This window comes from Haematobia irritans, chromosome 5 (assembly GCF_050003625.1).
Source record: "Haematobia irritans isolate KBUSLIRL chromosome 5, ASM5000362v1, whole genome shotgun sequence".
In the NCBI taxonomy this organism is placed as follows: domain Eukaryota; kingdom Metazoa; phylum Arthropoda; class Insecta; order Diptera; family Muscidae; genus Haematobia; species Haematobia irritans.
In genome coordinates, this window is record NC_134401.1 from 164,317,573 (window position 1) to 164,340,990 (window position 23,418).

General features: G+C 24.2%; 1 protein-coding gene across 5 annotated transcripts in view; it reads left to right on the top strand.

The window, feature by feature from the left end:
• The window catches only part of LOC142239297 (uncharacterized), a 351,852-nt gene that overhangs the window by 118,499 nt on the left and 209,935 nt on the right, over positions 1 to 23,418 (top strand). For all 5 annotated transcript variants that reach the window (XM_075311082.1, XM_075311083.1, XM_075311084.1 and 2 more), the window contains exon 5: positions 21,086 to 22,410. In XM_075311082.1, coding sequence (XP_075167197.1) covers positions 22,376 to 22,410 — 35 coding nt within the window. In that variant the 5' untranslated portion in view covers positions 21,086 to 22,375. The remainder of the gene's footprint in view (positions 1 to 21,085; positions 22,411 to 23,418) is intronic.

A 23,418-nucleotide genomic window follows, 5' to 3' on the forward strand; every position in this document is an offset into this window, starting at 1 on the left:
TGGATATAAAGTGCTTAAAAATGCTAAATTTATAATTGCAAAACCCTAAAAAATAGGCACAATGCTAAATAAAAATTTTCCGCGTAACAATAAAAAGTAAATTCCAATTTTAACTGTAAAAACGCTAAAATGATCGCACTGCATTAGAGGAAACATGCCTACTATTGTTGATATATTCAACACCATTATATCCCATTTTCTATTACACAGGAAAAATCTATAGCCTATTTTGTGCCCACTGTGCAAATGGTCCCTCTATTTGGCCAGTTGTTTAATTTTTCAGCTATTTTTTATTTATGTGGGGAAATGTATTCCCTCATATTCTATGAAATCTGTATGTTCCTCTGTATGTCTACAAGGCGAGAGAGAGAGAATGAGAAGGAACTCTCTCCCATACAGATGTTGTATGGGGTAAACTATGTGAAGAAACCCCAAGTGAGTGGTGTTGTTGGTGCACTTGGCTTAAAAACATAATTTCCATTGAGTTCTTCTGGCGTTAAGAAACAAACAAACCCAAGAAACAGCCACACAACCCCCTGGTCTTTATTCCATACAAACTAAACATGAACCAGGATGGACGATGGACAGATGAACAGATGGGTGTATGAATGCATTTGATGGAGTATTTCGTTTGAGTAAGAAAAAAAAAAATTGAAAAACATTTTTGTTTGAAATGAAACACACGCCACTCGCACAAACAATACTAACGGTGTGTGTGCGTGTGTTGGCAGCCAGCAATGGCAGGCAAATGCATGCTCCCCTTTCTTCCATACAGCCATTGCATGGCATACTCTATATAATCATCATCATAGCTATAACATTTGTATAGTGGTCGTCGTTGTATACTTGATCTTTATTGTTTTCCAAATAAACATTCGCTGAATTGCAACAAATTGTGGTCAGCAACTTAGCCAAAGAATAAAACAAAAATGAGCTAGCACCTTCAAAATGTTTAAATAAAGAAAAGAATATTTATTTATTTATTTGAGTGTCGGTAGCAGTTTTCTCAATTATGTATGCATATATCAACTTTAAGAGAAGAGTATCAGACAAATAACGGGAGCGATGTGAGAGAACAGGGAGGCAATATAGCAGACAAAATTTCGAATAGAACAAATTGGAAAAAATTCCCACAAAAATCTCCGAAATTCTGGAAAGTCTCTATCAAATACCCAAGTCCCCAATTCAAAAATGTTATCCCCATCCAGGGCTGCCAATTTTTCCGATTTATCGGCATTTTGACGATTTTTTACTCACAAAATGGACAATTCCGACTTTTTTCCGATTTTAACGATATTAGCTACGTTCTTTAGACACATAGTTTAGGGAGTTAAAGTTTTAACATTTTGAAGAAATTTTTTAATATATTAAAATAAATTTGAAAAATTTCGGGAAAAAATTCGGAAAAAAAACAGCAAACGTATACATTTTTAAGCAAAAAACTAAAATTAGATGATAGTTGGAGAATAATTCATTTGATGGAATATTCTGTTCAAAAAATAACCTAAAATGAAATAACTCACCAACTTGAGTATCTATCGGAAACACCATAAAAAATCACTTGTTTTGGAAAACACGAGACATTTTCTTTAGTTTCAAAATATTTTATTTTTAAATAAAAATCTTACTCAATTAATAACAATATTTTAGAAAAATAGATTTTTTATACAAAAATTACGAAATATGTTTGTTTAACCAGAAAATGATTTTTATGGTAATGTTATTTGTATACAAAACTGATTTCTTTATATATTTTTTTATTGAAATGCATAGTTGTGTACATTAACTTTCTGTTTTTTATATGTTTTGTGTTTACCCAAAAAAATATGTATAATTTTTTTGACGATTTTTAAAATGCAAGTGCCGATTATGACGATTTTTATCAAAAAATGTGACGATTTTTCTTGAATTTTTTTTTGGCAGCCCTGTCCCCATCCACAAAAAAAAGCACAATTTTGGGAATATTTTCCATCAAATCTCCAAGATCCCAAATAAATTTTTGTCAAAATTTTATTTCTTTAGAAAATTTTGGCGAAATTTTATTTCTATAGAAAATTTTGTCAAACTTTTAATTCTTTACAAAATTTTGTCAAAATTTTATTTCTATCGAAAATTTTGTCAAAATTTTATTTCTATAGAAAATTTTGTCAAATTTTTATTTCTATCGAAAATTTTGTCAAAATTTTATTTCTATGGAACATTTTATTTCTACAGAAAATTTTGTCAAAGTTTTACTTCTATAGAAAATTTTGTCAAAATTCTATTTCTACAGAAAATTTTGTCAAAATTTTACTTCTATAGAAAATTTTGTCAAAATTTTATTTCTATAGAAAATTTTGTCAAAATTCTATTTCTACAGAAAATTTTGTCAAAATTTTATTTCTATAGAAAATTTTGTCAAAATTTTATTTCTATAGAAAATTTTGTCAAAATTATGTTTCTACAAAAAATTTTGTTAAAATTTTATTTCTGTGGAAAATTTTGTAAAAATTTTATTTCTACAGAAAATTTGGTCAACATTTTATTTCTAAAGAAAAATTTTTTAAAATTTTATTTCTATAGAAAATTTAAGTTTGCAATATTTTGCAAAATCAAAACCAAAACATCAAAAATTCTATCAATCAGTAAAAGTCTACCATTTTTGGTAAAATTCTACACTGTAGAGGTGGTGTTGTTTATTTTTTGTAACCTATTCCTCATTGAATTTTTGTAATAAAACATGTCGGTGACAACAAAAGTCTTTAAAAACTTTCCCATTTGATTTGAAATAACGATCAAATTGGTATCAAATTTTATTCAAAAAAACCCCGTTACATTTATATGCGAAACGTGACTATTTGTCAATCCCCACATTTTTCCTAGGGCCTGGCATATAACCAAAGTCATAATAAATTAAAATTTCCATTTATTAAGATCATTTGAACACTTCATAAATAACACCAATAATAGGCACCATTCAAAATTTCATGCACCTAAAGAATAAACCTTTAATAGAAAAAAAGCCAGTACATAAAAAAATTATGATATTATCTAAGTAAGCGATATACCCTGAATAGCTAATGCATGCCAATGGGCATGGATTTTTATGATATTGCTGACCTGTTTTCATTTTTCCATCAATTTGTGTCTCCCTCTCTCCCCAGTCTCTTGATTGGTGTCTGAACAAAAGCTGCATTATTAAATTTCACAAAAATGCTAAGATTTTGAATTCACCCAAATCATGATTTCTTTCGAGTGTGTAAAACGTGTGTAAAAGCCATTAAATGTACACTTTCAACGGGCATACGTTTACACACAATCAAAGACGTCATATGCATTTATGTTGGATCTCCCTCTTTCGCTCTCTCTCTCTCTCTCTCTCTCTCTCTCTCTCTACCCATGCACCCGATTGCATTGGAGTTCTATGTCGACTATACTTTCTATACAATTGCTTCGTTGAATTCACAATTAATTTGCCAAACAAGCTACCTCATATATGAGCAATATGAACAGCTATTGCTACTGCCTGCCCAATGGCTATGACAACAGCATTAAAAGAGTGATAGAGAGAGAGGGTAAGGAGTTGGAGAGTTTGAATTTCATATAGCTAGTAAGAGATCGCCTAGATGATGGCCATCTTACTGTGACATGCCACAATTATCATCAATAACTAATTTGCAAGACTTGACTGAATCGTTCACCAACTGACAGGATGACTGCTGTGTCAGCAGTTAATGATAGTGGTGGTGGCAATAGCTGCCACCAGCTTCAATGGATAACCATTGATGTCGTTGTTATTATCAGTGAATTGGTGTTATTTTATGCCATAAAAATAAAATCTCCTTTACAGCTTCAATATTCCCCATATCTAGAAAGTCTACGAAACCATATGTCCATGGCTCCATTCTCTCATCTAGTGGTGATGATGATGATGATGATGGTGGTGATGTTATCCATTCAACTATCTAATATTACATCTTCGTCATCATAAACATCTATCCATCCAGCGATATACAGTAAAACCTCTCAAAAAATTACACAAAAGTATTATTGCTTGAAAAGGAGATATACAAAATTAATTGGATCAATTATTTTCGTGATTGAAGTCAAAACAATATTTTTTTGTGTATAACATCAAATTAATTGAGCACCTCCAAAATGTTTTCAAAATTTTGGCTATCGTTAGCAGCCACTTCTTAGAGGTTTCCCTGTATCTACAAATCATTCGATGTGAGTGTGGACATGGACAAGGATGACGTTGGCGATTAATCGAATCTAGAAAAAAAAATCCAATTTCAGACGGACAACCGACAAAAAATATGGATGCAATTTTGTTGCTTGCTAATGTTGATGCAGGCATCAAATATTGTCCATAATGTTGTTGGTGCTGTTGTTGTTGTTGACATCAATGATATTTAGTTGTAGATGAAATTGAAGATATTGCAAAACAACAAGGTGAAGCAAAAGTTAGTATACAATTTTTAGAAATACATAGACGGACGGACTAGATAGTGGTAGTGGTAAGTGGATCGGTAACTAATGTGGGGCTTACCAGGATCCAGCTTTGCCATTGAGAATATTTAAAAAGTTGAAAAACGGTGTCATAGATAAAAAAGTGGCACAAAAACAGCAACATTTTTTTATAAAACAATATAAGAATTAAATGCATTTAGATCGATTTTTTTCAAAAACGTTGGGTCCTACTTTGAAAACGACTATAAGAAAATTATATTATTTCTATAAAAAATTTTGTAAAAATTTTATTTCTATAGAAAATTTTGTCAAAATTTTATTTCAATAGAAAATTTTGTCAAAATTTTATTTCTATAGAAATTTTGGTCAAAATTTTATTTCTATAGAAAATTTTGTCATAATTTTATTTCTATAAAAATTTTTGTCAAAATTTCGATTTCTATATAAAATTTTGTCATAACTTTATATCTATAGAAAATGTTGGTCAAAATTTTATTTCTATAGAAAATTTTGTCAAAATTTTATTTCTATAGAAAATTTTGTCAAAATTTTATTTCTATAAAAAATTTTATCAAAATTTTATTTCTACAGAAAATTTTGTCAACATTTTATTTCTATACAAAATTTTGTCAAAATATTATGTCTATAGAAATTTTTGTCAAAATATTATTTCTATAGAAAATTTTGTTAAAATTGTACTTCTATAGAAAATTTTGTTACAATTTTATTTCTCTACAAATTTTTTTCTACATTTTATTTCTATAGAAAAATTTTTCTAAATATTATTTCTATAGAAAATAAAATGTCAAAATTTTATTTCTACAAAAAATTTTGTCAAAATTTTATTTCTACAGAAAATTTTGTCAAAATTTTATTTCTACAGAAAATTTTGACAAAATTTTATTTCTATAGAAAATTTTGTCAAAATTTTATTTCTATAAAAAATTTTATCAAAATTTTATTTCTACAGAAAATTTTGTCAAAATTTTATTTCTACAAAAAATTTTGTCATAATTTTATTTCTACAGAAAATTTTGACAAAATTTTATTTCTATAGAAAATTTTGTCAAAATTGTATTTCTATAAAAAATTTATTTCTATAGAAAATTTTGTCAAAAAAAAATTTATAGAAAATTTTCTCAAAATTTTAGTTTTGTAGAAAATTTTGTCAACATTTTATTTCTATTGAAAATTTTGTCAAAATTTTATTTTTTATTGTTGTTGTTTTTTGATTTCAGCTTAAAACCTTTTCTTAAGCTGAAATCAAAAAACAACAACAATAAAAAAATAAAAATAAAACAAAAAATAACAAAACAAAATTTTATTTCTATAGAAATTTTTTTTAAAATTTCGATTTCTAAAAAAAATTTTATTTCTATAGAAAATTTTGTTAAAATTTTAAGAATAAAAAAATTTTGTCAGAAAAAAATTTTTATTCTTAAAATTTTATTTTTGTAGAAAAGTTTGTCAACATTTTATTTCTATTGAAAGTTTTTTAAAAATTTTATTTTTATAGAAAATTTTGTTAAAATTATATTTCTATAGAAAAATTTGTCAAACTTGTATTTCTATATTGTCAACATTTTATTTCTATAGAAAATTTTGTTAAAATTCTATTTCTTTAACATGGATTGTTGACCTATGTTTAACTGTAATAAATTTCTATAGAAAATTTTGTTAAAATTTTATTTTTCTAGAAAATTTTTTCTAAATTTTTTGTCAATATTTCGATTTCTATAGAAAATTTTGTCATAATTTTATTTCTATAGAAAATGTTGGTCAAAATTTTATTTCTATAGAAATTATTGTCGAAATTTTACTGCAACAGAAAATTTGTGTCAATATTTTATCAACAGAAAAATTTTGTCAAGATTTTATTTCTATAGAAAATTTTGTTAAAATTTTATTTCTCTAGAAAATTTTTTCTAAATTTTATTTCTGTAGAAAATTTTTTCTAAATTTTATTTCTATAGAAAATTTTGTCAAAATTTTATTTCTACAAAAAATTTTGTCAAAATTTTATTTCTACAGAAAATTTTGTCATAATTTTATTTCTACAGAAAATTTTGACAAAATTTTATTTCTTTAGAAAATTTTGTTAAAATTTTGTTTCTATAAAAAAATGTATCAAAATTTTATTTCTACAGAAAATTTTGTCAAAATTTTATTTCTACAGAAAATTTTGTCATAATTATATTTCTACAGAAATTTTTGACAAAATTTTATTTCTATAGAACATTTTGTTAAAATTTTTTTTTTCTACAAAAATGTTTGTCAAAATTTCATTTCTATGGAAAATTTTGTCATAATTTTATTTCTAGAGAAAATTTTGTCAAAATTTTATTTCTACACAAAATTTTGTCAAAATTTTATTTCTGTAGAAAATTTTATCAAAATTTTATTTCTATAGAAAATTTTGTTAAAATTTTATTTCTATAGAAAATTTTGTTAAAATTTTATTTCTATAGAAAATTTTGTCTAAATGTTATTTCTACAAACAATTTTGTCAAAATTTTATTTCCACAGGAAATTTTGTTAAGATTTTATTTCTATAGAAAATGTTGTCAAAATATTATTTCATAGAAAATTTTGTCAAAATTTTATTTCTATAGAATTTTTGGTCAAAATTTTACTTCTACAAAAAAATTTTGTCAAAATTTTATTTCTATAGAAAATTTTGTCATAATTTTATTTCTATAAAAATTTTTGCCAAAATTTCGATTTCTATAGAAAATTTTGCCATAATTTTTTGTTCTATAGAAAATGTTGGTCAAAATTTTATTTCTATAGAAAATTTTGTTAAAATTGTATTTCTATAGAAAATGTTGTCAAAATTGTATTTCTTTAACCTGGATTGTTGACCTGTGTTTAACTTTGTCAAAATTTTATTTCAACAGAAAATTTTGTCAACATTTTATTTCTATTGAAAATTTTGTCAAAATTTTATTTTTATTGTTGTTGTTTTTTGATTTCAACTTAAAACCTTTTCTTAAGCTGAAATCAAAAAACAACAACAATATCTAATTATACAATTATTTTTCGAGCTTTATGGACAGATATAGATTAAGGAACATGGTTAATAGAGCCATTGAAAAGAAAACGCCAGATACCAATCTATACACGCCTGGACTGTACATGTTTCGGTTCGGGCGAATGAACCTTTCCACAGCCTTTAGTATAGATCTGGCTGGGAGAGATAACTCAATTTTGGGCCCTTTATGCTAACTCCTTATGGAGAAAACATTTGGGAAATTTCCTCTTACAAATTGAATCATCTTTTTCTCCCACTGTACATCATCTCTTCATATAACTTACGAGTCCCTTAATCTTATTTTTATTTCGTTTTGTTACATAGTAATGCAACAACACGAAATTTATTTTTAGAAAGCTAATTTGTTAGAATTCACCTAAGTGGTGAACAGTCGAACAATGCTTATTATTGTTTCTACAGTCAACTACAACATATGACAATTAACAGAAACTGGTTTCCAGGATACAACAACAATTCTAAAAAAATAAAATTTTGACAACAACAACAATGTTTAAAGAACAAAACAAAAAATAACAAAACAAAATTTTATTTCTATAGAAATTTTTTTTAAAATTTCGATTTCTAAAACAATTTTATTTCTATAGAAAATTTTGCTAAAATTTTAAGAATAAAAAAATTTTGTCAAAAAAAAATTTTTATTCTTAAAATTTTATTTTTGTAGAAAATTTTGTCAACATTTTATTTCTATTGAAAGTTTTTTGTTGGTCAAAATTGTATTTCTATAGAAATTATTGCCAAAATTTTACTGCAGCAGAAACTTTGTGTCAATATGTTATCAACAGAAAAATTTTGTCAAGATTTTATTTCTATAGAAAATTTTGTCAAAATTTTATTTCTATAGAAAATTTTGTTAAAATTTTATTTCTCTAGAAATTTTTTCCAAATTTTATTTCTCTAGAACATTTTTAAATTTTATTTCTATAGAAAATTTTGCCAAAATTGTATTTCTACAGAAAATTTTGACAAAATTTTATTTCTATAGAAAACTTTGTCAAAATTTTATTTCTATAAAAAATTTTATCAAAATTTTATTTCTACAGAAAATTTTGTCAAAATTTTATTTATACAAAAAATTTTGTCATAATTTTATTTCTACAGAAAATTTTGACAAAATTTTCTATAGAAATAAAATTTTGACAAAATTTTATTTCTATAGAAAATTTTGTTAAAATTTCAATTTTTATAGAAAATTTTGTCAAAAAAAATTTTTATAGAAAATTTTCTCAAAATTTTATTTTTGTAGAAAATTTTGTCAACACTTTATTTCTATTGAAAATTTTGTCGAAATTTTATTTTTTATTGTTGTTGTTTTTTGATTTCTGCTTAAAAAAAGGGTTTAAGCTGAAATCAAAAAACAACAACAATGCTTAAAGAACAAAACCAACAATAACAAAACAAAATTTTATTTCTATAGAAAATTTTGTCAAAATTGTATTTCTATGAAAAATTTTATAAAAATTTTATTTCTATAGAAAATTTTGTCAAAAAAAAAAAAAATTATTCTTAAAATTTTATCTTTGTGGAAAATTTTGTCAACATTTTATTTCTATTGAAAATTTTTTCAAAATTTTATTTCTATAGAGAATTTTTTAAAAATTTTATTTCTATAGAGAATTTTTTAAAAAAATTATTTCTATAGAAAAATTTGTCAAACTTGTATTTCTATAGAAAATTTTGTCAAAATTTTATTTCTATAGAAAATGTTGTTAAATTTTTTTTTATACAAAAATGTTTGTCATAATTTTATTTCTATAGAAAATTTTGTCAAAATTTTATTGCTGCAGAAAATTTTATCAAAATGTTATTTCTATATAAAATTTTGTCAAAATTTTATTTCTAAATAAAATTTTGTCAAAATTTTTTTTCTATAGAAAATTTTGTCATAATTTTATTTCTATAAAAATTTTTGTCAAAATTTCGATTTCTATAGAAAATTTTGTCATAATTTTATTTCTATAGAAAATTTTGTCAAAATTTCGATTTCTATAGAAAATTTTGTGAACATTTTATTTCTATAGAAATTTTGTTAAAATTTTATTCTATAGAGAATTTTGTCGAGATTTTATTTCTATAGAAAATGTTGGCAAAATTTGGATTGTTGACCTGTGTTTAACTATAATAAATTTCAATAGAAAATTTTGTTAAAATTTTATTTCCCTAGATTTTTTTTAATTTTATTTCTATTGAAAATATTGTCAAAATTTTATTTCTACAGAAAATTTTGTCAAAATTCTATTTCTACACAAAATTTTGTCATAATCTTATTTCTGCAGAAAATTTGGACAAAATTTTATTTCTATAGAAAATTTTGTGAAAATTTTATTTTTATAGAAAATTTTGTCAAAATTTTATTTCTATAGAAAATTTTGCTAAAATTTTATTTCTATAGAAAATTTTGTTAAAATTTTATTTCTATAGAAAATTTTGTCAAAATTTTATTTCCACAAAAAAAAATTTGTCAAAATTGTATTTCTAAGAAAATTTGTTGAAAATTTTAATAGTACATAAAATTTTGTAAAAATTTTATTTCTATAGAAAATTTCAAAATTTTGTCAAAATTTAAATTTTTATAGAAAATTTCAAAATATTGTAAAAATTTCAATTTCTATTGAAAATTTCAAAATTTTGTCAAACTTTCGATTTCTATAGAAAATTTTGTCAACATTTTAATTCTACAAAAAATGTTGTCAAGATTTTATTTCTACAAAATATTTTGTCATAATTTTATTTCTATAAAAAATTTTGTCAAAATTTTATTTATACAAAAAATTGTGTTACAATTTTATTATTATAGAAAATTTTGTCAAAATTTCTATTTCTAGAAATATTGACCTGTTCAACTCATTTGTATTTTCTTTTCTTTTGGATTACCCTGTAATTTCTCATATAATCAGGTTTGATGAAAGCATGCAACACTTTGCTCTAGTCCTCATTATTAAGTTGTGATGTTATTGATGGTTAACATGTGCTGTGTGTCAAATCAATGCACCATTAACTGGAATGGAAGTAGGTGAAGCCTGCAATAGGTGGTTTTGGTGGTATTGGGAAAGGCATCGTTGGACTAGGTTGGTTGATATGATTCCATGCCAAAAACAAAAAAAACATCAGCATCCACAACATTATCAACTATGTATGTTGATGGACCAATCCTCCCCCCTCATTCAATCTCATCATAGTCAATCCCCGACGTTATCCATTGGATGGCTCTTCAGTGAATGTTTGGTGTGTCGCCACCACCATTATTCATTGTCAATGAAGCGACAACACTCCACATGCGAGCACTTGTTTAATATTCAATAAATGTAGAAAACAGTCATGTAATGATGATTTGGAATCTCTTTTTTCATTCACTTAATTCATCCGCTGAATGGTTTGGCTCCTGTGGGTTTGGGGCTGAAAAGTTTGCAAAATCGCTTTAGGTCCAGATTGAAAAACACAAATCGTTTTTAATGCCATCGCAAACACAAGCCTCGCCTGGCAATGCACATCACTCAGATGGTTAGTTAAGGAGCATTAGCAACATAAACTCATGTTGCAATAATTGGAGAAAATAATCCCCAATCGGATCAAACTACAACTCCCTGGACCCTCGCCCCCCCAATGAAATATTTTCCCCATCATTGCTTATGAGTAGTGCCACCACTTTTTTCATTCATAAAAATGTATGAATTTTAAATTAAATTCAAAAGTCAACATCAGCAACAGCAGCATCATCGTATCATATTTAACTTTGACTGTATAGCCGTCTACCGTCAACAGACACCTTCATTACACAAAAAGAAAATCTTTTTCGGCAATGTTATAACATATTCATAAATATTTATAATAATGTACATTTTTAATTTAATCAAAATAGAATTGTTCACAATATTTATGTGCAAATATTTAATTTATGAATTAATTCATAATATTTGTAAAAAAAAATTGTCATAATATTAATGAAGAAATATTTTATTTCACCCAAAATGAAACTTTTCAAAATATTTATGTAGAAATTCTTAATTTATGTATTAATTCATAATATTCGTGAAGTTATTTATATCATTTTTGATTTCATCACAATGGATTTTTTTCATAATATTTATGTAACTTTTCAAAATATTTATGAAGAAGTATTTAATTTATGAATTAATTCATAATATTCGTGAAATCATTTATTTCATTTTTGATTTCAATGGATTTTTTTTCATAATTTTTATGTAACTTTTTAAAATATTTATGTAGAAGTATTTAATTTATGGATTAATACATAATATTCGTGAACTCATTTATTTCATTTTTGATTTCAATGGATTTTTTAATATTTATGTAAAAATATTTAATGTATGAATTAATTCATAATATTTATGAAATCTATCATTAAACAAAACTGTTATAACATTATTGAAAAAAAAAATCAAACAAAATGAATTTGAATTTTGTCAAAATTGTTTTTCTACAGTAAATTTTATCAAAATTTTATTTCTATAGAAAATTTCTTCAAAATTTTATTTCTATAGAAAATTTTCTCAAAATTTTATTTCAATAGAAAATTTTGTCAAAATTTTATTTCTATAGGAAATTTTGTCAAAATTTTATTTCTACTTTAAATTTCATTTCACTTTAAATAACATTTTATTTCTATAGAAAATTTGGTTTAAATTTTATTTCTATAGAAAATTTTGTCAAAATTTTATTAAATAATTTGTAAAAAATTTATTTCTATAGGAGATTTTGCCAAAATATTATTTCTATAAAAAACTTTATCAAAATATTTCTATAGAAAAATTTGTGAAATTATTATTTTTATTGAAAAATGTGTCAAAATTTTATTTCGATAGGATATTTTGTCAAAATTTTATTTCTATAGAAAATTTGATCATAATAATTTTATCAAAATTTTTTGAAAATTTTATTTTATGTAAAAATTTTGTCAAAATTTTATTTCTATAGAAAATTTTGTCAAAATTTTATTTCTATAGAAAATTTTGTCAAAATTTTATTTCTATAGGAAATTTTGTCAAAATTTTCTTTTTTTACCATAAATTCCATAAATGTTATGAGATATTCATAAACTTTTGGTCTGATTATAATTTTTAACTTATTTATTCAAAAAATTTTATGAAATTCACTTAGGAAAATTCATAATTATTATGAAAAAAATTCATTTTCCATTAAATCAGAAATTTCTCTCAGTAAATCCTTAATGTAACCACAATTTTGTTCTATAGAAAAATTTGTGAAATTATTATTTTTATTGAAAAATGTGTCAAAATTTTATTTCGATAGGATATTTTGTCAAAATTTTATTTCTATAGAAAATTTTATCATAATAATTTTATCAAAATTTTTTTTAAATTTTATTTGTGTAAAAATTTTGTCAAAATTTTATTTCTATAGAAAATTTTGTCAAAATTTTCTTTTTTTACCATAAATTCCACAAATGTTATGAGATATTCATTAACTTTTGGTCTGATTATAATTTTTAACTTATTTAATCAAAAAAAATTTATGAAATTCGCTTAGTAAAATTCATGAATCATTTCATAATTGTTATGAAAAAAATCATTTTCCATTAAATCAGAAATTTCTCTCACTATGACTAAATCCTTAATGTAACCACAATTTTTTTCTATAGAAAAATTTGTGAAATTATTATTTTTATTGAAAAATGTGTTTTAAAAATTTTATTTCGATAAAATTTTATTTCTATAGAAAATTTTATCATAATAATTTTATCAACATTTTTTGAAAATTTTATTTGTGTAAAAATTTTGTAAAAATTTTATTTCTACAGAAAATTTTGGCAAAATTGTATTTCTATAGAAAATGTTGTCAAAATTTTATTTCTATAGAAAATTTTATCAAAATTTTATTTCTATAGAAAATTTTGTCAAAATTGTTTTTCTACGGTAAATTTTATCAAAATTTTATTTCTATAGAAAATTTCCTCAAAATATTATTTCTATGGAAAATTGTCAAAATTTCATTTCTATAGGAAATTTTGCCAAAAATTTTATTTCAATAGGAAATTTTGTCAAAATTTTATTTCTATAGGAAACTTTGTCAAAATTTTATTTCTATAGAAAATTTTATCAAAATATTTCTATAGAAAAATTTGTGAAATTATTATTTTTATTAAAAAATGAGTGAAAATTTTATTTCGACTGGATATTTTGCCAAAATTTTATTTCTATAGAAAATTTTATGAAAATAATTATTTGTGTAAAAATTTTGTCAAAATTTTATTTCTATCGAAAACTTTATGAAAATAGAAAATTTTTTGAAAATTTTATTTGTGTAAAAATTTGTCAAAATTTTATTTCTATAGGAAATTTTGTCAAAATTTTCTTTTTTTACCATAAATTCCATAAATGTTATGAGATATGCATAAGCTTTTGGTCGGATTATAATTTTTAACTTATTTATTCAAAAATTTTTATGAAATTCACTTAGTAAAATTCATGAATCATGCCATAATTATTATGAAAAAATTCATTTTCCATTAAATCAGAAATTTTTCTCAGTAAATCCTTAATGTAACCACAATTTTTTTCTCTCTGTCTACCACATCTATCGACACATCCTTCTCATTAAAAATCAAAAACAAAAAAAAAAATTAATCCAATGTTGGCTGCATTTCTTCTTGGACATGGTCACACCCTCGCCCCTCTCCTTGAAATATAGGATGACTGTTTGGTTTAATTAATGCTTTCGCTGCCATTTTTTCGGAACTGCCATTTCATGTTTCTTTCGTTTTTCAGTTTGTTTGGATGGATGATATTTCTCTATGGTCTTTAATGCATATTTATGAGGAGCAGCAGCAGCAGTAGCAACGGCAACAGCTATGGCGAAGAGGCTTTCACAAAGTAGGACAAGTTTTTCTGCACATGGTTTATTCGCATGTTGTGCGTTCATCACTAATTCACTTTTTGTGCATATTTTTGTTCATTTAATTTTTTTGTGTTCTTTTTTTTTAATTCGTTAGTACGGTGAGTGTTCGCATCATTGAATGGTACTATTTTTATGGAATGACTGATGATGCATTGCTCATTTGCTCTGATCTTAATTGAATACAAGGTCTCTATTTCAATAGTGTGTAAAAATAAGTGACTCGGTTGTCAATAAAAATGACAAATTTTGCCAAAATATAGAAAATGTTGTCAAAATTTTATTTCTATAGAAAATTTTGCGAAACTTTTATTTCTATAGAAAATTTTGCCAAAATTTTATTTCTATAGAAAATTTTGTCAAAATTGTATTTCTATAGAAAATTTTTCAACATTTTATTTCTATAGAATATTTTATAAAAATTCTCTTCCTATAGGAAATTGGTGAAGTATCGCTTAGTTGAGGAGGTATATTTTGTAAAATCTACCAAAACATCAAGAATTCTACCAATCTACCAAATATTAAAAATCTAATATTATTGGTATAATTCTACCAATTGTGGCAACCGTTGATATTTCTCCATATGAAAGTTATTTAGAGATGCACACAGTTATCATTATGTTAGTGAGATAATCAATGAGAGAGAGAGCAATAATAGTAACATGTAAGATCATGTCATGTTACTATCATCTTAACTTATGTTAACATAAATAGAGATATCTCCCAACGTGAGAATGATATTGTGATATACAAAGTTATCATTGTGTTAGTGAGATAACCGATAGAGTATAGAGAATAATGTTAGTAACATTTAACATAGATCATATTAACTTATGTAAACACAAAAAGATATATATCTCTCAATGTGAGAATGAGAATGCGATACACAAATTTATCACTATGTTAGTGAGACAACCCATTGCGTATAGAGAACAATATTAGTATCATTTAAAGCAGATTATCTTAATTCAATAATAACAGAATATTCCATGTAATGTATTGTTTCGATATTCGGAATCACAAATCGCAAATTATCGATGTTTTCTAACCCTAAAACATACAAATTTAAATTTTGGCAACATATTTCAATTTGAGAAGAAGTTCAAATACAAATTGAATTTAAGTCCGATATTATCTCAATTTTTATTTGCGACACCGAATATCGGAACATGGTGGATTAACATCGCATGTTAAATTAACAGTCCTGATATTTGCATAATTTTTCATTTCTCACTTTTCCAATTATATTCAAACTGTATTACTCGTTTAAAGAAATTATGCAACAAAATGTATTTTTAATAATTGCCAGACGTGGAAAGTGTGAGAAAAAATGAAATATTACCAAATATACCAAAAAATACCATATGCACTTAATTTTCCAATTTTTCCAGTTACGACATTTATTTTATTTTACAAAATATCCATTATGGTACCAACAAATGGCCGAAAAGTATAATTAATTTTTTTATCTGAGTGAAAAGTGAAGTGTTCTTGATAACCAAACCCATCTGGTGTTGGTGCTGCTACTGTTTCTGGGGTAGAGATAACATTGTTCATTCGCCCTCAAATGTGGAACTTCTTGTAAGGCTAATTATTGCAATGGGAGAAAACACTTAAGATTACTTGTCATTTGTTGTTTGGAAAATTTTTGAGAATTGTTTAAGTTTCTATTCAAGTGATTTTTTATGGGTTAAAAGAAATAGAAGGTAAATCAAAATAAAGAAAGATTTTATTATTTTTTGAAATAATATTATTCGTAAAGAGTTCAATATTCAATTGTCCGAAAATGTGAGAAGAAGCTAAAAAAAATTTTAAATCTGGTGTTCGTATAGATCCACAAAGAAAAATGGTAGTAGTAGACGCGGTTGTCACTCGAACCACAAACAATCTACACAAAAATTAGAGAACATTTTACCAAACGAAAAAACTACAAATCAAAAAATTGTATTTTAAAAATTTTGCCAAAATTTTATTTCTATAGAAAATTTTGTACAAATTTTATACCTGTAGAATTTTTTGTGAAAATTGTATTCCTATAGAAAATTTTATTCCTATAGAAATGTTTGTGAAAATTTTTATTCCCATAGAAATTTTTGTGAAAATTTTATTCCTATAGAAAATGTTGTGAAATTTTTATTTCTACAGAAAATTTTGTCAAAATTTTATTTCTATAGAAAATTTTTCGAAAATTTTTATTCCTATAAAACATATTGGCAAAATTTTATTCCTATAAAAAATGTTGGTAAAATTTTATTCCTATAGAAATTTTTGTGAAAATTTTTATTCCCATAGAAAATTTTGTGAAAATTTTATTCCTATAGAAAATTTTGTAAAAATTTTAGTCCTATAGAAAATTTTGTGAACATTTTATTCCTATAGAAATTTTTGTGAAAATTTTTATTCCCATATAAAATTTTTGGGAAAATATTATTCCTATAGAAATTTTTGTGAAGTTTTTATTTCTATAGAAAATTTTGTGAAGCTTTTTATTCCTATAAAAAATTTTATTGCTATAGAAAATTTTTATTCCTATAAAAAATGTTGGCAAAATTTTATTCCTATAAAATTTTTTTTTAAAATTTTTATTCGCATAAAAATTTTTGTGAAATTTTTTTTCTATAGAAAATTTTGTGAAAATGTTTAGTCCTATAAAAAATGTTGGCAAAATTTTATTTCTATAGAAAATTTTGTGAAAATTTTATTCCTATAGAAAATTTTGTGAAACTTTTATTTCTACAGAAAATTTTGTCAAAATTTTATTTCTATAGAAAATTTTGTGAAAATTTTTATTCGCATAAAAATGTTTGTGAAATTTTTATTTCTATAGGAAATTTTGTGAAAATGTTTATTCCTATAAAACATATTGGAAAAATTTTGTCAATATTTTATTCCTATAAACAATTTTGGTAAAATTTTATTCCTATAGAAATTTTTGTGAAAATTTTATTTTTATAGAAAATTTTGTGAAAATTTAATTCCTTAGAAAATTTTATTCCTATAGAAATTTTTGTGAAAATTTTATTCCTATAGAAAATTTTTAAAAAATTTTATTCCTATAGAAATTTTTGTGAAAATTTTTATTCCCATATAAAATTTTTGGGAAAATATTATTCCTATAGAAATTTTTGTGAAATTTTTATTTCTATAGAAAATTTTGTGAAAATTTTTATTCGCATAAAAATTTTGTGAAATTTTTATTTCTATAGAAAATTTTATGAAAATTTGTAATCCTATCAAAAATGTTGACAAAATTTTATTCCTATAGAAATTTTTGTGAAAATTTTTATTCGCATAAAAATTTTTGTAAAATTTTTATTTCTATAGAAAATTTTGTGAAATTTTTATTTCTACAGAAAATTTTGTCAAAATTTTATTTCTATAGAAAATTTTGAAAAAAAAAATTATTCCTATAATACATATTGGCAAAATTTTATTCCTATAAAAAATGTTGGCAAAATTTTATTCCTATAAACAATTTTGGTAAAATTTTATTCCTATAGAAATTTTATTCCTATTCCTATAGAAAATTTTGTGAAAATTTTTATTCCTATAAAAAATGTTGGAAAAATTTTATTCCTATAAAAAATGTTGGAAAAATTTTATTCCTATAAAATTTTTTTGAAAATTTTTGTTTGCATAAAAATTTTTGTGAAATTTTTATTTCTATAGAAAACTTTGTGAAAATGTTTAGTCCTATAAAAAATGTTGGCAAAATTTTATTCCTATAGAAATTTTTGTGAACATTTTTACTCGCATAGAAATTTTTGTGAAAATTTTATTCCTATAAAAAATGTTGGCAAAATTTTATTCCTATAAACAATTTTGGTAAAATTTTATTCCTATAGAAAGTTTTGTGAAAATTTTATTCCTATAGAAATTTTTGTGAAAATTTTTGTAAAAATTTTATTTTTATAGAAAATTTTGTGAAAATTGTATTCCTATAGAAAATTTTGTAAAAATTTTAGTCCTATAGAAAATTTTGTGAACATTTTATTCCTATAGAAATTTTTGTGAACATTTTTATTCCCATATAAAATTTTTGGGAAAATATTATTCCTATAGAAATTTTTGTGAAGTTTTTATTTCTATAGAAAATTTTGTGAAACTTTTTATTCCTATAAAAAATTTTATTGCTATAGAAAATTTTTATTCCTATAAAAAATGTTGGCAAAATTTTATTCCTATAAAAATTTTTGTGAATTTTTTTTTTTTGCTATAGAAAATTTTGTAAAATTTTTATTTCTACAGAAAATTTTGTCAAAATTTTATTTCTATAGACAATTTTGTGAAAATTTTTATTCACATAAAAGTTTTTGTGAATTTTTTTTTTCTATAGAAAATTTTGTGAAATTTTTATTTCTACAGAAAATTTTGTCAAAAATTTATTTCTATAGAAAATTTTGTGAAAATTTTATTCCTATAGATATTTTTGTGAAAATTTTATTTCTATAGAAAATTTTGTGAAACTTTTTATTCCTATAACAAATTTTATTGCTATAGAAAATTTTTATTCCTATAAAAAATGTTGGCAAAATTTTATTCCTATAGAAAATTTTGTGAAAATTTTATTCCTATAGAAAATTTTGTGAAATTTTTATTTCTAGAGAAAATTTTGTCAAAATTTTATTTCTATAGAAAATTTTGTGAAAATTTTTATTCGCATAAACATTTTTGTGAAATTTTTATTTATATAGGAAATAGGAAATTTTGTGAAAATGTTTATTCCTATAAAACATATTGGAAAAATTTTGTCAAAATTTTATTCCTATAAACAATTTTGGTAAAATTTTATTCCTATAGAAATTTTTGTGAAAATTTTATTTTTATAGAAAATTTTGTGAAAATTTAATTCCTTAGAAAATTTTGTGAAAATTTTATTCCTATAGAAACTTTTGTGAAAATTTTTATTCCTATAAAAAATGTTAGCAAAATTTTATTCCTAAAGAAATTTTTGTGAAAATTTTGGTAAAATTTTGTTCCTATAGAAATGTTTGTGAAAATTTCATTTTTATAGAAAATTTTGTGAAAATTTTATTCCTATAGAAAATTTTGTGGAAATTTTATTTCTATAGAAAATTTTGTGAAAATTTTATTCCTATAGAAATTTTTGTGAAAATTTTTATTCTCATACAAAATTTTTGGGAAAATGTTATTCCTATAAAAATTTTTGTAAAATTTTTATTTCTATAGAAAATTTTATTGATATAGAAAATTTTGTGAAAATTTTTATTCCTATAAAAAATGTTGGCAAAATTTTATTCCTATAGAAATTTTTGTGAAAATTTTTATTCGCATAGAAATTTTTATGAAATTTTTATTTCTTTAGAAAACTTTGTGAAAATGTTTATTCCTATAAAAAATGTTGGCAAAATTTTATTCCTATAAAAAATGTTGCCAAAATTTTATTCTTATAAAAAATTTTGGTAAAATTTTATTCCTATACAAAATTGTGTCAACATTTTATTGCTATAGAAAATTTTGGTAAAATTTTAGTCCTATAGAAAATTTTGGTAAAATTTTATTCCTATAGAAAATTTTGTGAAAATTTGTATTCCTATAGGAATTTTTGTGACTGTTTTCCCATAGAATTTTTTGTGAAAATGTTATTCCTATAGAAATTTTTGTAAAATTTTTATTTTTATAGAAAATTTTGTGAAATTTTTTTTCCTATAAAAAATTTTGTGAAAATTTTTATTCCTATTAAAAATGTTGACAAAATTTTATTCCTATAGAAATTTTTGTGATAATTTTATTTCTTCTTACCGAAAATAAATCAGTACCAAATTTGAGAACAATATCCCTGTAAAGTGATTACAATAGACAGACAGAAGGACAGACATATTATGTCCGTGAAATTAATGAATAACTTTAAAATTTATGTTAACATTGTCTTAACGTTAACAGAGCTCTGTAAAGTACTTCACAAAAAAAAATAAAGTTACCTTTAAAAAGAGTAAACAGTTAAAATACAAAAGCGACCATTGTGCACAAAATATAGAGGGGGACAGTATACACCCGTATACCAAATTTTAAGGCACAATGAGTAGAATTTAAATCTGATTTCATCAAGTTCATTGCCAGAATTCGAGATATTTTCAGTACCAAATTTGAGAATAATATCTCTGTAATGGGATTACAAAAGACATACAGAAGGACGGACATAATTAGGTCGTCCTAGAATTTCGCTCATATATAGGTCATCCTAGAATTTCGCTTAAATTATTTAATCGCAAATCAATATTACAAAGTGTTAGAAATCAAAAGATAAACTGATTCACTTCATTCTATTGTGGATGTTAGTAAAAAAACGGCCTCTATAATTTCCAAAAAAAAATTAATTTATAATATTTGGGAATTTTTCTTCAAGTTCCCCTCCTCTAAATCATTTTCACACACATTAATTTTTAGTGGCCCATTTAAAAGGGTAATCATGGAATATCTTAGGCCCTCGTGGATCATTTTAAAATACAATAAAGCAAAAAAAGAAATAATTCCCACAATTTCGTAATGCCGAAATATTGATGATGGTGTTAAGAAATATTTCTTTCAACACTTCATTGATTTTGGAACCACCACACAAAGATGTACTTAAGCAATACAAACGATCCCATTTGATTTCTTTTTTGTTTTGGGTTGGCATTTATTTCCTTTTTAATTTTGATTTGTATCATTGTGTGTTCTCATATTTCAAATTTTCGCTTTTATTTACAGATTTATATGATGACCTACCCCACTGCCACCAGACAGCATTAGCAGCAGCAGACTGACAACATCTGGTGATATTCTGGGAATTTTTTTTTTTCAATACCACCAGTCTCAGGGAGCTATTTTAAAAGGCTTGTCATCACCATCAGAGGAATAAAAACTGTCAACTGCTTTAAATTGAAATAAATTACAAAAAAAAATTGGTTTGATTTTTTTTTGATTTGCTATGGCTGGCTATCTTCTCTATTTGGCAAACTAAGCCTTAGGAAAATTATGGAAATTTTAACTATAAAACAAATCATAAGACCAACCACAGAATCCAAAAAAGATTTATTGGTCTAAGGAAAATGCTTTTAGGAGCCCTCTGATTCTTATGAAAAATACCATCAAGAAACCAAAAGCAATAATTTTTTGAAAAAATCCCAAAAATTAGTGTGAACAAATGAAGAACCAAACCAAGTGCCTGGAAATTTTATTCACTTACTTTAATAATAAAAAAAAACAAAATAATCATAATTCTTAACGACAAGAAAGTTCTAAAAACCACTTGGTGCATATAAAAATTTTGAGTCCCTAAGCCACATTTACTACGCCGCCTGCCTCACTTGCCAAGTATATCAAATTTCCTCCTACGTCCTCAACTCATCTGCCAAAGCAAAAACAGTAAAAATTCCCAACTAGGCCACAAAGCAAAATTCAATTTTCTCTAGGGGGCCTGTCACAAAAATGTGGCTTTTGTTGAAACAAAATCAGCAACAGCATCAGTACCATCAGCATTATCACCAGGAGGAGCAAGATAAAGAAACTCTAAAGAGCCAATTTTGTGGAGAATATTCATATTCCTTTCACAAGGAGAAGAAAATTTGTCAACTTTAAATAAAAAAGGGGGCATCAAAGGCCAAAGACTTAAGAGGAAAAGTAAAAAAAAAATCAACCAAAAAGGTATCTAAATCCCAGCTACTAACAATATCATTTGTATGTGTGTGTGTCTGGCTTCGCCCCTCTGTAAATTGCTATTGCCCATTAAGTTTTACGAGAGAAACTTTTTGCAAAAAGTTTCCGTTTCCGGTATCATCAGAGAACATCAACAGCCCAAAACTTTGTCATTTGTTAGTGACTGACTCAGTGACCCATAGAAATTGTGACAATAAAATATAGCCAGCCACCAGCTAGCCAAACAATTTTCAACCTGAATCTGAATCCACACAACATTAGGTCACTTCGTGGACCTCTAGCATCAACGTAGAACCCCAGGACAATAAGACAAAGTCAATTTTGTCCAAGACATTTGCAACTATGCTGGCCGGCATAAGGAAACGCTTAGCACGCAAGTAAGTACTTCCACAATCATATCACCTTCCCAATTCTATATTGACTTCAGCATATCTTTAAATAATTTTTGGAAACTACCAATAAAAAAACTAACATAGAAGCAAATTGTTTTTCTCCTTTCTTGTGATGATAAGGGAAATTCGTATTTACATAAGAATAGAATAAATGAAAAAGGCCTTTTTAAAAATGGGCCTTATATAATTTTTTTAATTATTATTATTTAAAATATGTTTGAAACATTATTATGATTTTTATTAATTTTATAAAAATATCAAAATGCTGAAATGATTTGATTAACTCCCAAGGAGTTAGATCACTGTTAATGCTACATGCAAAAGGAATATTCTCTATTATTACCTATTCTCTTTATATGGATCTCAATTAGAGACACTGTAGACAAAAAAACACATTACTCTGGACCTCAATAAGTGATCCTAATCAAAATACTGTAGACCAAAAATTACTGTTAATGTTACATGCGAAAGGAAAATTCTCTTTTCTTTATTTAATACTATTCTCTTTCTCTGGACCTCAATTAGTGATCCTAAGGGAAACACTGCAGACAAAACACATCACTCTTATTGCTACATGCAAAAGCAATATTCTCTTTTATCTCAATTCTCTTTCTCAGGATATCAATTAGAGGTTCTAAAAGAAACACTGTAGACAATCAATTGCACTGTTATTTTAAATGATACGTCTCTAACAGCCTGTTTCAGTATGTCGATCGAGTTCTATCGATCGACTGAAATGGAAACAAACAGCTGAATTTTTAACCAAAAATCAGCTGTTTTTATCCATTTTGGTCGATCGATAGAGCTCGTTCGACATACAGAAACAGGCTGTAAATTTCTTTGTCCATGACAGCAGTTACTTTTGAAATTCCCAACAGAGAATGTAAGCCGTACTGCAAGTTATACACTGTTATCAATAATATCCTCTATTCTCTTTTAATACCTAATCTCTTTCTCTCGATATCAATTAAAGAATCACTACCAGTGTATGCA